At 28.8% G+C, this 19,939-nt stretch overlaps 1 protein-coding gene across 1 annotated transcript; it reads right to left on the bottom strand.

Annotated features, from left to right (window-relative positions):
- Positions 1-13,516: 13,516 nt before the first annotated feature.
- Positions 13,517-15,264, bottom strand: LOC118050213 (CBL-interacting serine/threonine-protein kinase 25). The gene has a single exon (XM_035060474.2). The coding sequence runs from the start codon at positions 14,964-14,966 to the stop codon at positions 13,617-13,619; it is 1,350 nt and encodes a 449-aa protein (XP_034916365.1). The 5' UTR covers positions 14,967-15,264; the 3' UTR covers positions 13,517-13,616.
- Positions 15,265-19,939: the final 4,675 nt, after the last annotated feature.

Genomic DNA, 19,939 nt, shown 5'->3' with positions numbered 1-19,939 from the left:
TAATCATCGATGATTTTGTATGTACTGAACAATAATAAATAGTACAAGTGATGAGTGAACAGTACCTTAGCTTTTGAAAAAATGTCGACGAACATTAATTGTCAGTGATCATATATGTATTGAACACAATTAACAATGCCAGTGAGAAGGGAACAGTTCTGATGCTCAATGAAATAAATTGATAGGCTTAATTCATCGGTGTATCTATTTGTATTTTACAGGCCCGTTAGTATTTATATGGTGTAAAATAGTTTATGTTGTCAAATTGTATATGTATTCTTTATGTATCCATCCTACAAATACTTAAAATCATAGCAGAACACATATTACAATAACACCAACTCTGTGTATAATAATAAAATCACATAAATGGGGGAAGAAAAATAAATGAGGGAGGGAGAGATGAGGGTTGCTTATCAGATTATAAATTAAATATTACAAATGGATTTACTGATTAATCTAATCGACTGATTTAAATTCATCAGTAATTATGTCTATAAAAAGATCATGTCATTATACTTGTTTGCTTTTTAATATTTCTGTCAGTATATCTGTTTGTATTTGTCAATTTTCTAGTAGTATTTTGTTTTATGGCGCTTAAGAAGTAATTGGTGATTTCCTATTGGTTACTCCATGAGCTCACTTAAAATAAATAGGTAAATACAAGTATATGTTTTTTTGGTGGGTCATAAATTTTATTCTTTCTTCTTTTTATATATGTTTTTTTTTCTTTAAAGTGGATTTGAAAGAGTAACTAATAAAGATATTAATAGTTATTCATTGTACATCATAAAGTTTTCCGTAAAGTTTGATGACGAGCCCGTGTGAAAAACATTTATTATATTGTTGAATGTTAGAAAATAAATATAAAATTAATTTTAAATTGTATCTAATAATTCAAACTTTCATATTGAAATGGTTGAATAACACCTTGTTACAATTTTGATTTTTAGATTGTGATTTGACAGTGTTTAGACTTTGAATACATATGCATATACATATGGTTAAATATTCCTAAGAAAGTATAAAGATTCAAAGGATTCATTTTAGTGGTTAAGAAGGGTTTGTTTTCATAATTAACTTTGTAGGTTTAAACTTTAAGATCAAAATTCAAAAATAATTTGTTATTTGTTTTTAAATATTGCAAGCTAATATAATGGACGCGCTTTTAAGATTGTTTAACAATTCTAGATAATTTTTAAAATTTCTTTCAACATGTCAAACTTTCAAATTGAAATAGTTGAGTAATACCTTGCTAAAATTCTGATTTTCAGACTGTTTTTTATTATATAATAATTAAATGTATCAATCAAAAGATAATCATTCATATTGTGATTTAGATATTAGATTTTAAAAAACATATGCACATGAGTTAGATATTAGATTTTTTTTAAAATTAAAAAAAAATTATTTTAATATATTTTAAAAATGAAAAATACTTTAAAAAATAACTGTAATTATATTTTCAAACATATAAATTCTTGGTTAATCAACAAAATAGAGTATAACACATGAGAGATCACAAATTGCAAGGCCGAAGATTTTTTTTCGAGGAAAATCCCAAATGCCAAGGGGACAATATCTTCACCTAATCTTCATCCACATCCACAATTAATGTGAACCACCTGGTGGTAAAATATTGAATCTGTAAAGTAAAAGATTAATGGCCTTAGTTACAAAACGTAGACTAATTGTTCAAGTATATGCTTTCATGCATGTCCTTTCATATATGTCGATGTTCATGGTGACTGCAAGTTCAAGGGCAGCCATTAATTCAAACTCCTGTTAGGCAAGCTACACATAATGTCAAGTGTGTATCTTGAAAAAAAATACATATTGCTTAATTATATCATTGAAACAAGATATTTTCGATTAATTTAAGACTTCTGGGCTGTCGAGATTTAGATAGATAGCTAATTGAAAGTTGCCTCATATATATATTGATAGCGAGATATATAATATATTGACAAATTATCAAGAACCCTTGAAAGGAGGGAATTTTCTTGTCATTCAAACGAGGAAAATGATGGAAACAAGAATCCCATGAGTACTAGGAAAATTAATCTTCTAGGTCACCTCTCGATCGAGTTTGATTAATCTTCTAGGTGCATGAGATAAAAAGAAGGGGGTGGGTATTTTTGGGAGTGTTGTAGTGTGCTAGCGGTTGTTGAAGTGTGTTTTTGTTTAAAAATATATTAAAATAATATTTTATTATTAGTTTTTTAAAATAATTTTTTATGTCAACACATCAAAATAATCTAAAAATATAAAAAAATATTAATTTAAAGTAAATTAAAAAATTAAATTTTTTCAAAATTATTTTTGAAATGTAAAATTATTTTTAAGGGATACAAGTTATATAGTTGAAAGAATGTTGTGCAATAAAACAAGTAGATTATGTGCAATAAAACAAGTAGATAATTATGTCTAAATGTTTATGAGTTTAATTTCGAGGAGATACAAGTTATATAGTTGAAAGAATTTTGTTTTCTTGCAAACTTGAGAAAGTCTAGTAAATATTGCAGATCTTATAGAAAATCACTCAAAAAACCATGGCAGGTATTTTCTTAGGGTGCCAAGAATCAAATAACATGTATCACAAAGCATTACTCACATTTTATTAGTCTTTTTATTATTTTCAAAGAAACATAAATTATAAAATTGAGCATACACATACACCTACGTGGTCGCTTTTGAAAATTCAAGTCTTTAATTAATTGTTAATTAATCAAGTGGTTAGCACACTCCCCCTAGTCCACGTAGGTGGAATTCTTATATTTGAAGCAAGATGCCAGCCCAGCTCCTACGAAGTTTCCTTTCAATTTCTTGTGATAAATGTTGCTAAAGATCGAACGCAGGGAACACAAATCCCCCGGGGATTTCTCTAGATTCATTATTGATGATCTGTGAGAACAAGGCTTCGCTTGTAAACTTGTGATGCAGTCAATTGCGGAGAACTTTATCAGCAAAGTTTCAGTTAGAACTATAATTGCATGGAATGAAAGGGTTTTTTTTATTATTATTATTATTATTATTTATTAACATCATTTTAAAAATAAAAAACAAATTTGGCCAGATGATACTGAAAGAAAAAGTTAAAACTAAAATAGCATAGTGAACGGATGGACAAAAAATTTTATGAGAAAAGAGGGGGCGGGGGGAATACATTGGAAACATTGAAACTCTAATTATAAATCCACTTAAAATGTTTTATTATTTGTATTATTCTATAACAATTATACTATCTTATTTAACAATTTCTTTAAAATATCTTTTTCTCATGAGAAATATCTTAAAATGCTTTATTTTTCAATCGCAACAAGCATTAAACTGTGATATTTTTCTAAAAATTTTTAAATTTGCAATGATAAAAGTTTGATTTGTAATAAAATTAGGAGGTATAATGGTTTTATGTGTTGCTTTCTACATAATAAAATAGAAGAAGAATAATAAATGCGGGAGGGAGAGATAAGAGATTGTAATAAGTGAAGTTATAACTTAAATATTATTGATGAATTCATCTGTAGATATTGGCGAAATGTGTATTTTATTGGCGTGTGTGTATGTAAACTTATTTTCCAAAAACACTATTAAGTTAAAATACTTTTTTTCCTTCATGCAAACTAAGAATTAAATGTTAACTCTTTCAAATTTTAAGAGAAGTCCCTCAATAAATCATGTCACTAAAACAAATTAAGGTGCCAAGAGTCATATAATATGTATCATATAGATATTATTTCCTTACAAATCTCTTTATAATGAACGAATTAAAGTAAAAAATTTTCATAATTGAATTTTCAATAAAAAAGACAATATTTATATATAATAAAAAATTATTTCCCACTAAAAATTCCACTCCTCAAGGATCAATATACCTAACTATTTAGTATTCCCACTATAAACTCCACCTGCAAGTGGAGTTCTATCTCTACTTTTCAATCAATAAAGTACACATTTTCTTCCAAATATCACAAATTAATCACACCTTATTGCGTAGAATTTGCGAGTCAATCTTTATTTATTTAGTTATCACAAGTCCTTTTAATTATATTCATCATGAGTGACGTCTACATATTGCATCACCCACTACTCCTCGTCCCCTCGTCATGCATACATACCTCTAAAGTAATCTAGACCTAGCTCTCAACTTTATCAATAACTCAAAGTCGATTGTCTTCTTAAATAATGAATCAAATATTTACGTGAAAGACTTAAACTTTTGTTTGAAGTCAACACCAGCATGCACTTCTATCATGGCTAGAAATCATGTACCTAACACATGGCTACAAGTTGGAGGTTGTTCTCGTGATGTGGTAATCCATGAGATCACTACGCATACGTGGCCTTGATGATGTATGATATTCCACTTGTAATTTGTTCCTTCTCCTTGTTGTTGAAGATCTTGTGTTTTGCATGTTAAATAATTATGTGTATAATTTCTCGATGTTGTTTCTTGTTCCTTCGGGGCTAGCTAGGGCAAGATATATCCCTCCAAGGTCGTCGCGAGTCATCTTGCTTTTTGTTGGGGAAAATGGGCACTAGGGAAACTGGCTAGAAAAGAGTCGAGCCATTTGATTAATATTTTAGGTTTTGGGTATGATTAACTTATTTTGAACGGGCGATAAGTTTCCAAAGAAGAACACTTGTTTATCTTGAAGAGACGCCCAGATGGGGATGAGAGAAGCAGAAGATCTCACCAACAAACCCTAAGAAGATTGAATAAAAAAGCAGTGACATCACTCATGCACATGTGTAATCACACAATAACCTATTCTTAGAATGAAGAATTTGGATTCACATTGCATCAATCCAGTCGTACTTAGCTATAGGTTTTTTAAAAGTTATTGGAGAATAATATAAATTATATCTTGAAACCTTACCTAACAACTTAAATTTTTGAGTTAAATTAGTTTTTTAACACGATATCATAGCCTTAATGACTGAGCAGTCACGAGTTTAAATCTTATTATCTCTATTTATTTAATAAAAATTAAACACAAAATAATATCTATGCGTGTGTGTGTAAGTTTTAAGTTTGAAAAGCCTTTATTTGAAAGGATGAAAGGGTATATGAGGAGAGTTTCTACACCACAATTCATTAAGCCACTTAATGTTTAGGAGGAATGGTCAGAGCGAAAGCAAAAACTGATCAATTGACCTAACCTTTGGATTCACATTGCATCAATCCAGTCGTACTAGTTATAGATCTTTTTAAATTGTTAAAAAATAATATAAATTATATCTTGAAACCTAACATAACAGTTTAAGTTTGTGGGTTGAATTGGTTTTTTGACATGGTATCAGAGTTTTGATGACCAACTGGTCACGAGTTTAAATCTCATCATCTTTATTTATTTAATAAAAATTAAACACAAGATAATATAAATATTTCTAAATTTTAAATTCAAAGAGCCTTCACTTAAAATATATATATATATATATATATATATAGATTAAAAACTTAAGGTTTTTCGTTAAATTTATTCCTTGACACAAACCAACTCGATCATGAGAGTTTGTACACCACAATTCATGAAGCCACTTAATGTTAGGAGCGAAAGCAAAAACTGATCAATTGACAAAACATTGATATGTAACCACATCAATAATAAAGGCATGAGGTGATGGGTCATTTCATAACTAGAGGTATAAAAAAGGTTGTCTTCAATGGCGTCGTCTCCAAGAGCACACCCTCCTTTTGAAAACTAACCATTCAACTTCTATCAAAATTGCGGTTGGTGATGGTGAGTGTGAACGTATATGCGTTAGTCAGACCGCCAAGATATAAAAAGAGGTGCTTAATATCAAGGAGCGGGAATTAATGGTGAGATTAACACGAAAAGTTGTTAGTTAATAGACCTTGACTTCAAATTTCTATGAAAATAATAATAATAATAATTTGTTGAAGACAGTCATCTGCAACCATCAAGGAGTAGGAATGGAGGGAAGGTTTGCCTATCTATACATGTTTAGTTTAGATACAAAAATATAATTGATTCGGATTTAAAAACAAATTAACCAAACCAAACCTAATATTTGGTTTGATTTTTTAAAAAAAATAAATTAATCCAATTTAATTCACTAGTTTTTTAGTTAGGCTATTTTTTTACAGATTTTAGTTTATAATGGAATTTTTTAGTTTTATAATCTTTGGAAGACCACGATAACTTGAAAAAATAATCTTTGGAAGTACAAAACTAGATAAAAAAAATATGGATAAAAAAAACTAGCTTGAGTCAATCTAAGATAACTCGCAAAACCCGTAACTTAAATTATGAGGTCAGGATAACCCCATAAAAAAAATTAAAGAAAATCACAAAGTTGATTTTTAAAAAAAATGTCAAAAGATAAAATCAGAAAAAAAAAAATATTGACCTACATTAACTTTTCAAAATTATGACCCGGATCATTAGATATGAAACACAATACATGGAGAAGACGTGAAGTTTAATTTCCAGCAAATCAAGCGTTGAAAGATAAAATTAGAGGAGAAAACAATTATACAAAAAGATCTAAAAAAAAATAGCAATTAAAATAGTAAAGGTAAAATAAAAATAAAAAATAAATTATAGGGAAACTACAAGTTTTTAATTGAAGAGTTAAATTGAAAAGAAAAATAAATTTAACTGAGGAACAAACAAAAGTTAAATGAATAAAAACCAAATTAAAAAAAAATACACTATAAATTTAGATTAAAAGAAAAAATTGAAAACCATTAAATTTTTTACAAAATGACTATGAAAACAAATTTAAGATTAAAAAAAAAAAAAACCTTAATCAAAGTGTACAAACAAATAATAAAAACCAAATAATTTGTGGGTTGAATATTTTCTTCCACTACAAGAATCTTGTGCTGGGCCCATGAGAGCTAAGAATTGAAGTAACAGAGCTCATTCGGTGCAGGCCCATAGGCAATTTTCTAAGGGCCTTTAAGTTATATCTGGTTCATTCATATCTTTTTCTTCCTTTTCAACTCCAGTCGCCCTATTCTGTCTTCTATTTGAGAAACTGGGCCCATTAATGAGTGGCGATATACTGCGGTAATTAATAGCAAGTTTTTCCAAATCCTAGGGTCCCTAACCTGGAAAAAAATATCTCGGTTATTAAGTCAATTATATTATTTTAAAAAAAAATTGTTTTGACTTGGCAGATAGTTGGACACCTAAAAACTTGTTTGGATCGACTCGGTTTTATCATATCAATATTTATTTTTATTCGACTTGAAATCTAAAACGTAGTTCAAGTTAAGTTTCAAATTATAAATATCTTGATCAATTTATCAAGCAATAGCTATAATTATTATATTTGGAAGATCTTTTGTTAGCTAGTGTAAAAGAGGTTTTATTTTTACATTTACAAATCAAGTTTCAATCTAGCCATTTCTTTTTATTAATATTTTTTAATATCCTTTTTATTAATATTATTATCTAGCAAAATCAAATGTGAAACAATTGTACATTAACTCTTTATTTTATTTTATTTTAGATTTGAGAAAACTTCACTTCCCAGAAAATACATTTTATAACTCCAGATGAGTGAGTAAAATCCTGATTATTTTAAGTTTTTATAAGAATTGCACGTTCTTATTCGAACTTGAGATTTGCTATGCAAATTTCAAGTTCTTTATCATTATGTTACGCACACACATTAACTCTTAATCATTACAATCACATCTTGATGCCCTTCAATATTCGGGGAGTTGAAGCTAATTGAATGCCCATGCCCATGATTTTAGAGCCAATTTAAGAACTAACTCAAAAAAAATTCAGGACAGTTGGTGGGTTATTAAATCAATTCAGATGAATTATTTTTATTAAAATAAAACTGTTATGTTTTTTCTTTTTAAATCATCAATGCGGACTCAAGTTTTATTAGATTAATATTCCTCGATTCAGTTCAACTAAGCACCTGAATCAGGTCGGATTCTTAGATTTAAACTTTTCATGGAAACCTAATTCACCAGCAATAGCAGCTATGGTTAGACAGGAATGGACATGATAAAGTTGTCCAGTAAGAAAAATTAGGGCAGAAAAATTATGACAGAAGCAATCTTTTGTCTTGATCTCTCATGCGCGAATTCTTTGTCTGTGATCATACCCCATGTACCAAAAACCATCTTATTATATAAACAGAGATTATAAATCTCTTAATCATTCAGATTTGTTTTATCCTTTTTCTGTGATCATATCACATCTCCATAGACGTTTCTCCTACCCTTCTCTCTGCAAAAACAACCACTTGGAAGTCCTTCGTTAGCCTTCTATACATGGATTAGATCGTGCTTACATGTCTCAAACCAGTAGGAGAAAACAAAGAAGATAAAATCCATGATTAATGGTCAAACATAAGCAACAGTTGTGTCTGCTGCTTGTGGATGCTTTCGTACAGGACATGAAATTGTAATATATTTTGTTTTGTAATGGAGGTGGAGCTCATTGTTTTGATCCAAGTGGGCGGGCAACCTTTTTTCTTTATTTATAATGATTAATTCCCATAATGACAGTTTTGTGCGTTTGATTTGTTCGATTGCTTCATTAGTCAAGTGGCTAGCTGTTGTTTCACAAGGGATTTTGCAATTTCAAAGATTTATATGGACCCTATATATATATATATAATGCGAACATGTAAGAAATTACATGATGTTGCCTAAAGTTGATTGAGCTTTGATCAATAATTTTAGTATGATTAAGATTTTTATTATTTATTTCAGTAGATTTTGAAGAATTTTAATAAAAAAATTATTATTTTCTTTCTTTTCCGTGAGAGGTTATGCATGGCGTCTAGAATTTTCTCAATCTCTTTTTGTTTAAACACATGTTTGGTATTATAATATAGAGCATCTTTTAAAAGTGATTTTTTAAAAAAAATATATTAAAATAAATTTTTTTTTATATATAAATAAATATGTTAGATTTATATAAAAAAAAAAACACTAGAAATAAACATTAGTTTGATGTTTTTTTCGAGATAAATATATTTTCAAAAAAATATCTAAAAATAAAAACTAGTGAACCCCGAAGGAGTTCTAACCCCTTTGATATTTCTTCAAAAAAAGAAAACACTTATGGACCATGACCATTACAATAGAATAAATCTCCACTGAAAAATGATATATTTATTTTTAAGATAAATTCCATTATTCCTCAATTTAATTATACTTTTAAATAGGAGATAATATCTATGGATTATGTATAAATACTTCATACACAAAGATTTATATATACTTCATACACAAAAATGATTTTTTTAAAATTAAAAAAAAAACATAATTTTAATATATTTCAAATGAAAAACAATTTAAAAAATCAACTATAACCACATTTTTAAATATATCTTTATTGCTGCTCCATGATATTTGGCCCATCTTTAGCCTTAATCTCGTTCCATCTTTCCAAATCTTCAAATAAAGTATTCGAAATAATTTATGTGAAAAAGTCTTATAGAATTCCCAATGTTCAACACCTTGATCTTATCCATGCATAGAAAATTTACATACCTAACTAATCAATTTAGGATAGTTTTTTAGTGAAGTAATTATTATTATTATTATATAATAAAGTTGGTCTATCATGTTATATATTCAAGATTCATTTCACCTTCCACTGAAAAAAAATCTTTATAGATTTTTAACGATGGCTATTGCTAATTATTTTTGGAGTAATTTCCATACAAAATAAGGACTCAGTGTTTAAAAGCCTTGGGAAGTTTGCTGGATAGAACAAAAGGCGGTTGCCAATTTTTTGGGAGGAGGTCGACCAACTTTTTCTCAACAAAGACTGCGATGGCGAGATTTTTTTTTGAAAAAATCGAAGGAGAAGAGTATTACAAACAAATTCCAAAATGTTCCCTTGAGAGCTCAAAACATATATACTTGCACGCAAAAATAATTTGGACCCATAATTTAGTTTCTATAAGTTGTGATTCTACTCAAGAATTATTTATTGACTCTCCGTTGTTATTATGTTAGATGAATAATATTATAAAATTATTTATATGGTTTTATTTAATAATTCCTAACAAAAGTTCTAGTTTAAGTAGAAGTCTAAATACATCAAACAAGGCCATTTTTTTTATGTGACTTTTACATGAATATGAAATTTTGATAGAATACTTTATAAGTCATGTTACCTTTAAGAACATGAAAAAAGCTTCATCCAAGTCTGGCAACATGTCCAAATTCATCCTAGAAGTTTATGTTCGGGATTTATTTTATTTTCCTTGTATTTGGAGTTTTATTTTAATTAGATTGAGACTTTTAATTTAATTAAGGTTTTACTAATTATAATGTTTTTTAATATTCAAACAACCCTGTAGACTCTCTTTTTTTTTTTCAAATTAGATTGTTGAATTTCAGACTTTTCAAAAAATATCAGTTTTTTATCTCTATTTCTCTTTAGTTTGAAACTATAACATTAGAGTTTAAGAACACTAGTTTTTATTCACCGTGTGAACAATTTAAATATTTGAATTAAAATGGTTTTTTTTATGATGTATATAGAGTTTTTTTTTAGCAGTTAAAATGATAGTTTATTTTGAGCAAATTTCAACCATATTTATTTAATAGATCAATTTTTAAAATTGAAGTATTTTTATGATAATGAATAAATAAATTAAATGTGTTCATTATCAAAGAATCCAAATACGATGATCGGTGAATTAATAAGATTTTAAATAAATAAAGAATTAACATGGTATCAACTGTTATCTATGGATTAATAAAATATATTTTTTTATTTAAAAGATCTCGAATTCAACCGAGTGGTGTTTGATTTATGGAGGTACTCGTGCTTTTTTCTATCCAGAAGTCATGCCCAAAGACTTTCTCTTGTGAAACCAAAAACAAAAAAGAGTCTCGACGACAGAAGCAAAGACACTCACGTTTGGAGGGTTTTCATGGCAATGAGGGGCCAAGACTTGTTTTTTTCTCTCAATATAATAAATCTAAGCTCAATTATTGTGCGAAGAATATCTTAGTTTCTAGTTTTAGAAAAATAGGGTAAAATAAGAAAAATAAAGAAATGAAAATTGAGTGGTGGTGAGTAGCTAGCGAAGAAGTTATCCATCTAGAATATAGATAATGTTTGGGAGTGTAGTTTAGGTTATTTTTTAAAATAATTTTTTTTTTAAAAATTTTTTTAAAATCAGTATATTAAAATAATTCAAAATACATATTAAAAAATTAAATTTTTAAAAAATATAATTTAAACCGTGTTGCTAAACTATGCCCGTGACCACCAACTCAAGCACTCGCATTCCCTCCCATATCCTTTCCTTTCCTTGTCGTTATTAAATTAGGCACAGCCCCACGTCATAGTTTCTGGTCTCTCCCACTTGAGAAATGGATTTGTTTTTTTTTTTTTAATAAAAATATAGTTATAGAAAAAGTTTAATAAAATGGCTAGAGCTAGAAATTTATTTTTGTTAAAAAAAAAAAAAAAAGGAGATACACAATGTTGCTACTGTGCTAATTTCAGGAAAAGCTTGGAGAAATGGCACCCCTCTTTTCTTGGAAGTGGGCATGCCAGAACTGGTGATGGTTGAATGCGTGTCAAGACGAAGAGCATTAACACAGATGGCTGGGAAGGGAAACCATTAAGACAATGAAAGCTCAACTACTTTTATATAGTTATTAACTTATTGCCTACCATTCGCCCATCTTCCAGCCCGTGATGCCCACCTTTTCAAGTTTAAGTATTTTTTTGTTTTTTTAATTAACTTGAAAACCTACGTCAGCTTTCACGCATACCTCAATTATATTAAAAAATTATTTTAACTTAATAATTTAAATTATTAGATAAAATCTCAATATATAATTTATATTATTTTTAACACACTCCTCAAATAAAAGGTCTTTAAGCTTGAATCTTGTATAAGTCCACATTACCTTGTGTTTAATTTTTTTTAATCAAATAAATGAGAGGAGTGAGATTTGAACTTATGACCGCTTGTCATCAAGACACTGACATCATGTCTAAAAACTGATTCCAATTCAATAATTTTAAATTGTTAGGTAAGGTCCCAATATAGGTATTCTCTAACAACTAATCCTACAAACCTTGAAGTTAACACCATATAAGTCTTCAGTGACCTTGAGATATGTGGGACTCGAACCGATGATCTCTAGGGAAGAAAACCAAGGGTCTAATCAGTTAAGTTTAAGTTTTTCTTTTGTATGGTAATTATTGTTTTTTTAAAGTATATTTTTGATTGAAAATATATTAAAATATTTTTTTAATATCAACACATCAAGAGTGCTTAAAAATACTAAAATAATAATTTAAAGTAAAGAAAAAAAATATAAAAAATCTAAGATTTTTTAAAAATATTTTTAAAACACAAAAATAAAAATGATCTTAGTTGCATGAGAGTTCTCACTTATTTAGTTATTTTATTTTGGAGATAGGTTAGTAGTAGGTTTTTATCATTTTAAAATATAAGATATAAGAGGATATGATTTGTTTTTTGTTTTTTGTTTCTGTCTTTTTTATTTTGAGATATTAATCAAATATTATCCTAAAGTTTTTTTTTAAAAAAAAATTGAGGATTTTGATTTTAACAAGTATTTTTGTATTAAGATTGTAATGATTCAAAATGATAATGCATATATTCGTTTAAAATCAAATTGATAAACAAACAAATTCACTTATCATCCAAGTCATTTGTTTTAAATTAAAAAGATATTTGTATATTTAGGATCCTTACACTATTTTATTGATTATGTTCTAAGTCAACGAGATGCTAAATTTTAGTACAATTATTTAGGTTAAAGACAAGTCCTTAACAAGTCACCAAGTTGCTCAACTAGCAACATTCAAGTAATAAAGAATATGTTGAAGTAATTCAAATTAACAAAATATATATATATATATATATATATATATATATATATATATAATTAAAAAAAAATTAATCCTGTTTATTCTAAGTATCTGTGTTAATCTAAATACAAAAAAATTATATATATAAATTAAATTAAAAATATTATTCTACTTTTTAAAAATAAAATTAAATAAATATATTAGTTAACAAAATCAACTCGAAAGAAAAACTATTTCTAGTTTGAATCCTATCACTTGCATTTATTAACTTACATATATAAATATACCATTAATTAAAAATATTGTGTTAATTGCTATTCCTCGTAGTTTAACTCTTAAAAGTAATTATTCAACCATAAATCACATTAAAAAATATATACACGATATAAAAAAAAATCAAAAAACAATTCAATCCCTTGAAACCATCATTCTTAAGCATGTTGAAGATGAGAAGAATCATGATTGGAGAACTGATTCTTGCTGGCTAGCATGACAAAAGACTTGAAGAAGTATCAATGGATTAAACAAATCAGCTAGTTCTTATAAATGAGTTGTGTCTCAACTGATATTAGTGTTTTTTTTTTTTTTTTAACTTTAATGTTAATCTTGAATTCAAGCTGAATAGGAATATATATATATATATATATATATATATATATATATATATATATATATATATATATATATATATACTGTGCTTAACAAGAACACTCAACTTGACGCATTAATTAAATAACAAAAACTTATTTACAGATTATATAAAATCCTAAAACCCACCAAATTAAGATCAAAGCCTTTCTACAACATTTGAATCTCAGGATCTTCTACATGACTATTGTTGTTATCTTTATTACAAACATTGTCTCCTTGCCATGTCCAAACGATGTCTTTTAGTGCAGGCCTAACATCTTCCTCGCAGAACCTAGTATACTCCAAGGTATCTCCGGAAGACTTGGAGAACTCCACCACCGCAACCTCCGGTGCCACCTCGAACACCTCCGCCGTCACCGCCAGCTTCCCCTTTCTCCCCTCACATGGACCTTGTAACGTCACTTTGAAATCTTTGACTTTTGCCACCTTATAACTCAGCCCCCTTGCAACCCCTTCAATTTTTTCCATGATAGCACTCGCTGAAAATTTTGAAGTGAACATTGAGCCTGATTTCCTCTTAGTCTCAAAAAGACCAGACAGATCAAAGCCGGATGACATCGAGGAAATAAACTCGAACGCGTTGAAGAACTCTGGTGATGATACATTGGTGTTGAGAACAGAACAAGAATCAAGATCTTGTTCTGTTTTATCCATGCTTGATTCTTGGATAGAAAAGGCCACTGGTCTCGAAAACCCTTTAAGAAACCAATGATTTCTCATTATGGCTGGAATTGTGATTCTCTTTTCAGGATCAGCAACAAGAAGTCGTGAAATCAACCTCTTGGAATCTGTTGAAAACCAAGGGGGGAACTGATATTCAGCCTTGAAAACTTTCCTGTACATCTTCATAACATTCTCATCTTGAAATGGCAAGAACCCTGCAAGAAGAACATAAAGAATCACTCCACATGACCATATATCAGCTTTTGATCCATCATAGCCTTTCTTTCTCAAGACTTCTGGGGCAACATAAGCAGGAGTTCCACACTGAGTATGCAAGAGCCCGTCTTGCCGGAATTGTTCCGGCAAGGCTGACAAGCCAAAATCAGAGATTTTCAAGTTCTCATCTTCATCAAGCAACAAATTCTCTGGCTTCAAATCTCTATGGTAAACACCTCTGCTATGGCAATAATCAATTGCGCTGATTAGTTGCTGGAAATATTTTCGAGCAGCTTCTTCTTTGAGCCTTCCTTTGGCTACTTTGGCAAACAACTCTCCTCCTCGAACATACTCCATGATGAAGAAGATTTTAGTCTTGGTAGCCATGACTTCCTTGAGCTCTACAATGTTGGGATGACGAACAAGACGCATGACTGAGATTTCTCTCTGGATTTGCTCCATCATCCCTTCTTTCTTGACTTGATCTTTGCTTATGACTTTGATTGCCACACTCTCTCCTGTCACCAAGTGTTTCCCATAGTAAACTTTTGCAAAAGTTCCCTTCCCTAAAAGCCTCCCCGTTTCATACTTCCCAAAAATAACATGCCTCTCCTCCATATCTGAAAAACGAAAAACAATTCTCCTCCTCCTCTCGTTTAGCTCAAGAACTCAACAAGATTTTCCTTTTTTGTTCAACTTTGGTGATTTGGCTATCAAAGAACATGTTTTAAGGGAATCCAAGAAAGGATTGAAGAGATGCTAATTCTGATGGAATCCATCAAAGGGTTGTTGAAAGAAGGTGTTTTTTCTTTAAAATATAGAAGAGAAAAGGAGCGTTGTTGATGGTTTTGCAGCCATTAGAGAGCACCTAGTATTATTTTTATATTCTTGGAGCACACAGGATGTAAATATCAAGAAGTTGTTATTTTTATTTATAGGAGAAAGGTACAAATCAGGACAGGACGCGTTTATTGGGTTTGATGTTAGATTGTTAACATTAATTCGCTTTTTTTTTTAGAATAATTTTATTTTTATTTTCTTAATTAGTAAATCTGTGGATATAAAGTTGTAATGTTATTGTCATTTTGCTTGGTTTTTTTAGGGGTTATTTTTGCCGTGTTTTTTTGTCAGTCAGGGTAGATTCAAATGGATTGAAGATAATTATAGTGTTTTTTAAAAAAAAAATTAAAATAATATTTTTTTTTATTTTAACCTTAATAAATCAAAATAGTTGAACTAATATTTTTTTGAGTGAAAATAAAATGCATATCCAACCAATTATTTAGGGTTACTATATTTATTCTTTTAATAATGTGCATGAATGTGTACAAAGTTACCTACCCAAATGTTACTCTCTTATTGGTGTATGAAACTTCCCTGGTTTAAAAATAAATAATGAAAAAAAAATCACATTTTTTCTTGGTGAATTTTTTTAGTTACTACAAGGGATTGATGATAGATCCTTGTCAAGTTGATTTTTTCTCTTAATTATTTCTAGTTCATAGCATATTTATTTTTAACAATAATGGAGATTAAGTTTATTTTTTAAACTATGTTAAATATATGTTCATGCTTATTCAACTTGATTTGACTTAACAATCAATCTAACAATAATTTGTCCTGGCTGGTTTCATCTTGAAGCAATTTGAAGGTTTATTGGGTTAAACACAAGTTGACTCAATTAAATTCAGTAGATTAGGTTAAATTTAAATGAGATCAAGCGTAGTTGACTTGAAAGATTTTTTATTTTTTAAAAAATAATGTATATTTATTAAAAAAATGATTTAAAATAATATTATTTTATATAAAAAATATCATTTTAAGGTAGTCCCAGCAAACCCGCAGCACAAGCCTTTGACTGAATTTAATAACTATGGATTTACCTCACGAAATTTTTCGGTTAATTCCATCTGCTCATATTGATGGAGAAATTTCATTTAGGATTGCTAACATTACTCCTCTCTAGCATAATAACTCATTCCTGCAAGAAAGATTACTCAGGTAGTATTATTTGAAAATATAGTTATTATTATTTTTTAAAGTGTTTTTTATATTAAAATATATTAAAATGATATTTTTTTTATTTTTTTAAAAAATTATTTTTGAAATCAGTATACCAAAACAAATCAAACCACAAAAAATTAAATTTTTAACAAAAAAAAATTTAAATTTTTAGGATCCCAAATGGTGTCTTAGAAAATTAGCTTTTACTGAAGAAAAAAGGTAAAGATTAAAGTCTTAATCTCTGAATAATTTTTTTTTTTTTTAGTGCCAGAATAAAAAGGAACAAGTATCACGCTCCATCAATGATTAATTATAATATACTTTAACTGTCATTAAGAAGAAGAGATTGATAATCCCTTTTTATAACATCCTTTCAGCTAATTTTAATTTGTTGATGATGACTGACCGGCGCCTGAAGATACTCTAGGGTTTCAAATATTCAAATGATCAGATGCCGACCAAGAACATAATTCATGCAAATTTATTAAGACTTGAAAAACAAGTTGATCGAGTGCATTGTTTTAAAAATATTAATTTAAAGTTTTTTGAGAAGAAAGATATTCTTTTTTGAGAAAACTATCAATAAATTCACTTTTGAAAAAATAGATGGTCATTAAGTTTCATGATAATTTCTGAAGATCAATGAGTTTATATTTATAATTTATCTTTTAATAAAATATGTTTAATTATGATATCATTGATATTCATTTACTTTTTAAGAGTAAAATTCTTTATATTTTTCCTCCTTTTTTTTTGAGATATTTTGTGTCGTGAAAAGAAATATACATGCATCAACAAAATCCCATAAGGTTGAGGAAGCAAAAATATATATTTTTTAATTTAACAATAATATTATTTTGTGGTTGGTTTCAGTGAATAGATTTTTTTGTACTCAAATAAATTATCCAGATTACTATATTCATGAAAAAAAAATTCTTACAACTCCCTCCCAGATAAAAAGAAAAGGGCATGCCTTAAAAAAAATCCCCTGACTATAGGTAGCCTTGAATAAGTGCACAAAACATTTTTTTTATCTCAATTAGACGCCAAACTTTAAGAAGTTCTCAATTAAGCCCTCCATTCATAATCATTCATGGATTCCATCCAAATTGTTTTACGTAAGAAACATTGCTTTGTACAAAATTTAACATTTTATGTTAAAGATTTGTGAAGAGTTTAGATTAAAAAAACTTAATTAGATTATTGACTTTAATGACTCAAATTGAGATTTAAAAAAATCCTTTAAAGACTCAATTGAGACTCAAGACATTATCCATAGTTGGGGAGACTTTTTTGAGGTTTCTTCTCCAAATAAAAAGCTAGAGATTCTAGAATGAAATAAATTGAAGGCCTGCGCGCCAATATATGAGATGGAAAAATCTGACAATGGAGGTATTAATGTATAATGCTAGTCGTCAATATTACACAATTAGCTTAACTTTCAAATAAAGCAACTAGGATATATCTAGGCAAAAGCGATATTTGACCTATAAATTTCAGCAAATTAAAGTCTTTTTTTATTATTATTTTAATTTTTGCTTTTCTTTGTGATCATGACTTGACCCCATCAAGGTTGGAACTTTAATTGAAGCTCACAATTGTCTGTTTTTGTAATATGATTTTGATCCAAGTGGTCCATGATCCCATGAAATTTAAGCTCATTCTAGTTTCTCTTTCAAATATATTTAATTATATACACTATAAAATGCTAAAATTCCAGCTGCTCTGCCCTAGGAAATAAAGAATTATATATGAAGTGACCCAATTTTTTCCCTCTTTAGGGTCAATATGAAACTTAATATTGTATTTATTCTAGTTGCATTTGAAAGTAATATATAGATTTGTTTCTTTTTCTTGTTTCTAATTATTAAGCTTATGTCAAACAAGTTATAGCAAACCTCCTCTCTAATTTAGATCTTGCAAACAAAGTAAGATGTTTTCCAAGAATATCTTATTATTGTTCTCCAAGAAAAATTTCATCACGACAAGAAATTTTTTGATGACGTATTTTTATCAAGAACTCCATCAATAATGAAATTACCAATGAAATTTCACCTAAACATTGAGAAAATATTCCGTTGATATTCTCGGTTTCCTTGTGGAACAAATTTAAGATGTAATTAGGAAAGAATAATTAGCAAACACATAGTTATTAAGGTGTCCGGTCACTCAACTTTCTATTTCTCTAGCCATATATTCTTGTATTGTTTCTTAAAAATCGTATTCAAAAGGGGTAGGGAATTAAGTGGTCATTGTCTTGGCTAACCATCAACCTCTTCTCCACCAGCAGCCATGGTGGCCCCTAATACCAAGAGAAATAAGCAACACCTTCGTATTCACAAAAGCATACCCTTTTAATCATGTAAGATAATTAGGTTTTCGGGATAATTAATTAATTTGAAATAAAAAACTTAAAATACAAAAACGATTACCATCTTTAGTGGAATAATTAGGTTTTCGGGTCCCATAATTATCGTGGTGGCGAGCATAATTACATGCCTTGGCGCAACATCCAAAAACCAAACATTTATTTTTTTGATGCTCGAAACTTTACAAGTAAGGCAGGCACCAACCACTATTTTTCTCTTTTTGAGATTCCTTGTAGGGCATGGTTATTGGTTAATTATGCATGATAAATAAATATATCTTGCGTATATATCATCATGCACTATTTTGAGCTACAATCACAGAAAGTTTCTTTGAGATGAACTCTATGGTTTGGCAAAGGTATATATTAATTCATAATTATATATAAAATCTATCTCCAAAGGTTAATTAGGTGACCTGTAAAACTAAAACTTGAGTTGACTCGTCAACTCGTGTCTGCCACCCTAAACTGAATGATCTTCCCTGGATTGAAAGAAGCACACACTCGATGGTACACTTGTTTGTTCAAGTTCTACGACTTTCAAAGCAGATCACTGCTACTTGATATAAACAAGAGTTTTCAATCTTAAACACAGATCTGGTTCGTGGCTACTATAATCTCACTGTATAATTTTCTCTTGACTTGACTCCATTAATGTAGCCCGGAATGTGGGATCGAAGTGTCTGCTCCTCCTGTGCACGATAGCAAAGAAAAATAAAACTTTATTCCATCAGGCCAATGGTTTATGACCAGCCACCAGAATCTAGCCAGTAGTATACTGCCACTGCCACACGACGTTATACTAGTTGGTGTTTTGATTTCAGACCCACCACACCAGTGGTGACCACAGAGTGGAATTTGAACGGGACAAGTGGTTTCCGAAATTTGAAAATGCCAATTTTTGCCAAAACCAGATTCATTATTGTTGGGTTTTTAACCTATTCTCTCTCTCTCTCTCTCTCTATATATATATATATATGTATATATATATATATATATATATATATATATATATATATATCATGAACGATTATTTTCAAGAACCAAACAATGAAAAAAGAACATAAATAGCGATTAAAATTTTATTTGAATTTACTTCAATTTGATTAGAAGCTACGTGAAGACGGTTATAAAAAACATTTAAGAGTTGAACCCTTAAAAACAGTAAAAAAGGATTAAAATTATATTACTTTGATAAAAATATATATATATTATATAA

The sequence above is a fragment of the Populus alba genome, chromosome 6 (assembly GCF_005239225.2).
Source record: "Populus alba chromosome 6, ASM523922v2, whole genome shotgun sequence".
NCBI classification, from domain to species: Eukaryota; Viridiplantae; Streptophyta; class Magnoliopsida; order Malpighiales; family Salicaceae; genus Populus; species Populus alba.
Note: the sequence above shows the minus strand (reverse complement) of the source record. Positions and strands in the feature narration are given on the sequence as shown.

What these genes read in the sequence shown, in the direction of transcription:
- LOC118050213 (XM_035060474.2), bottom strand. Translation starts at nt 14,966, where the DNA reads ATGGAGGAGAGGCATGTTATTTTTGGGAAGTATGAAACGGGGAGGCTT.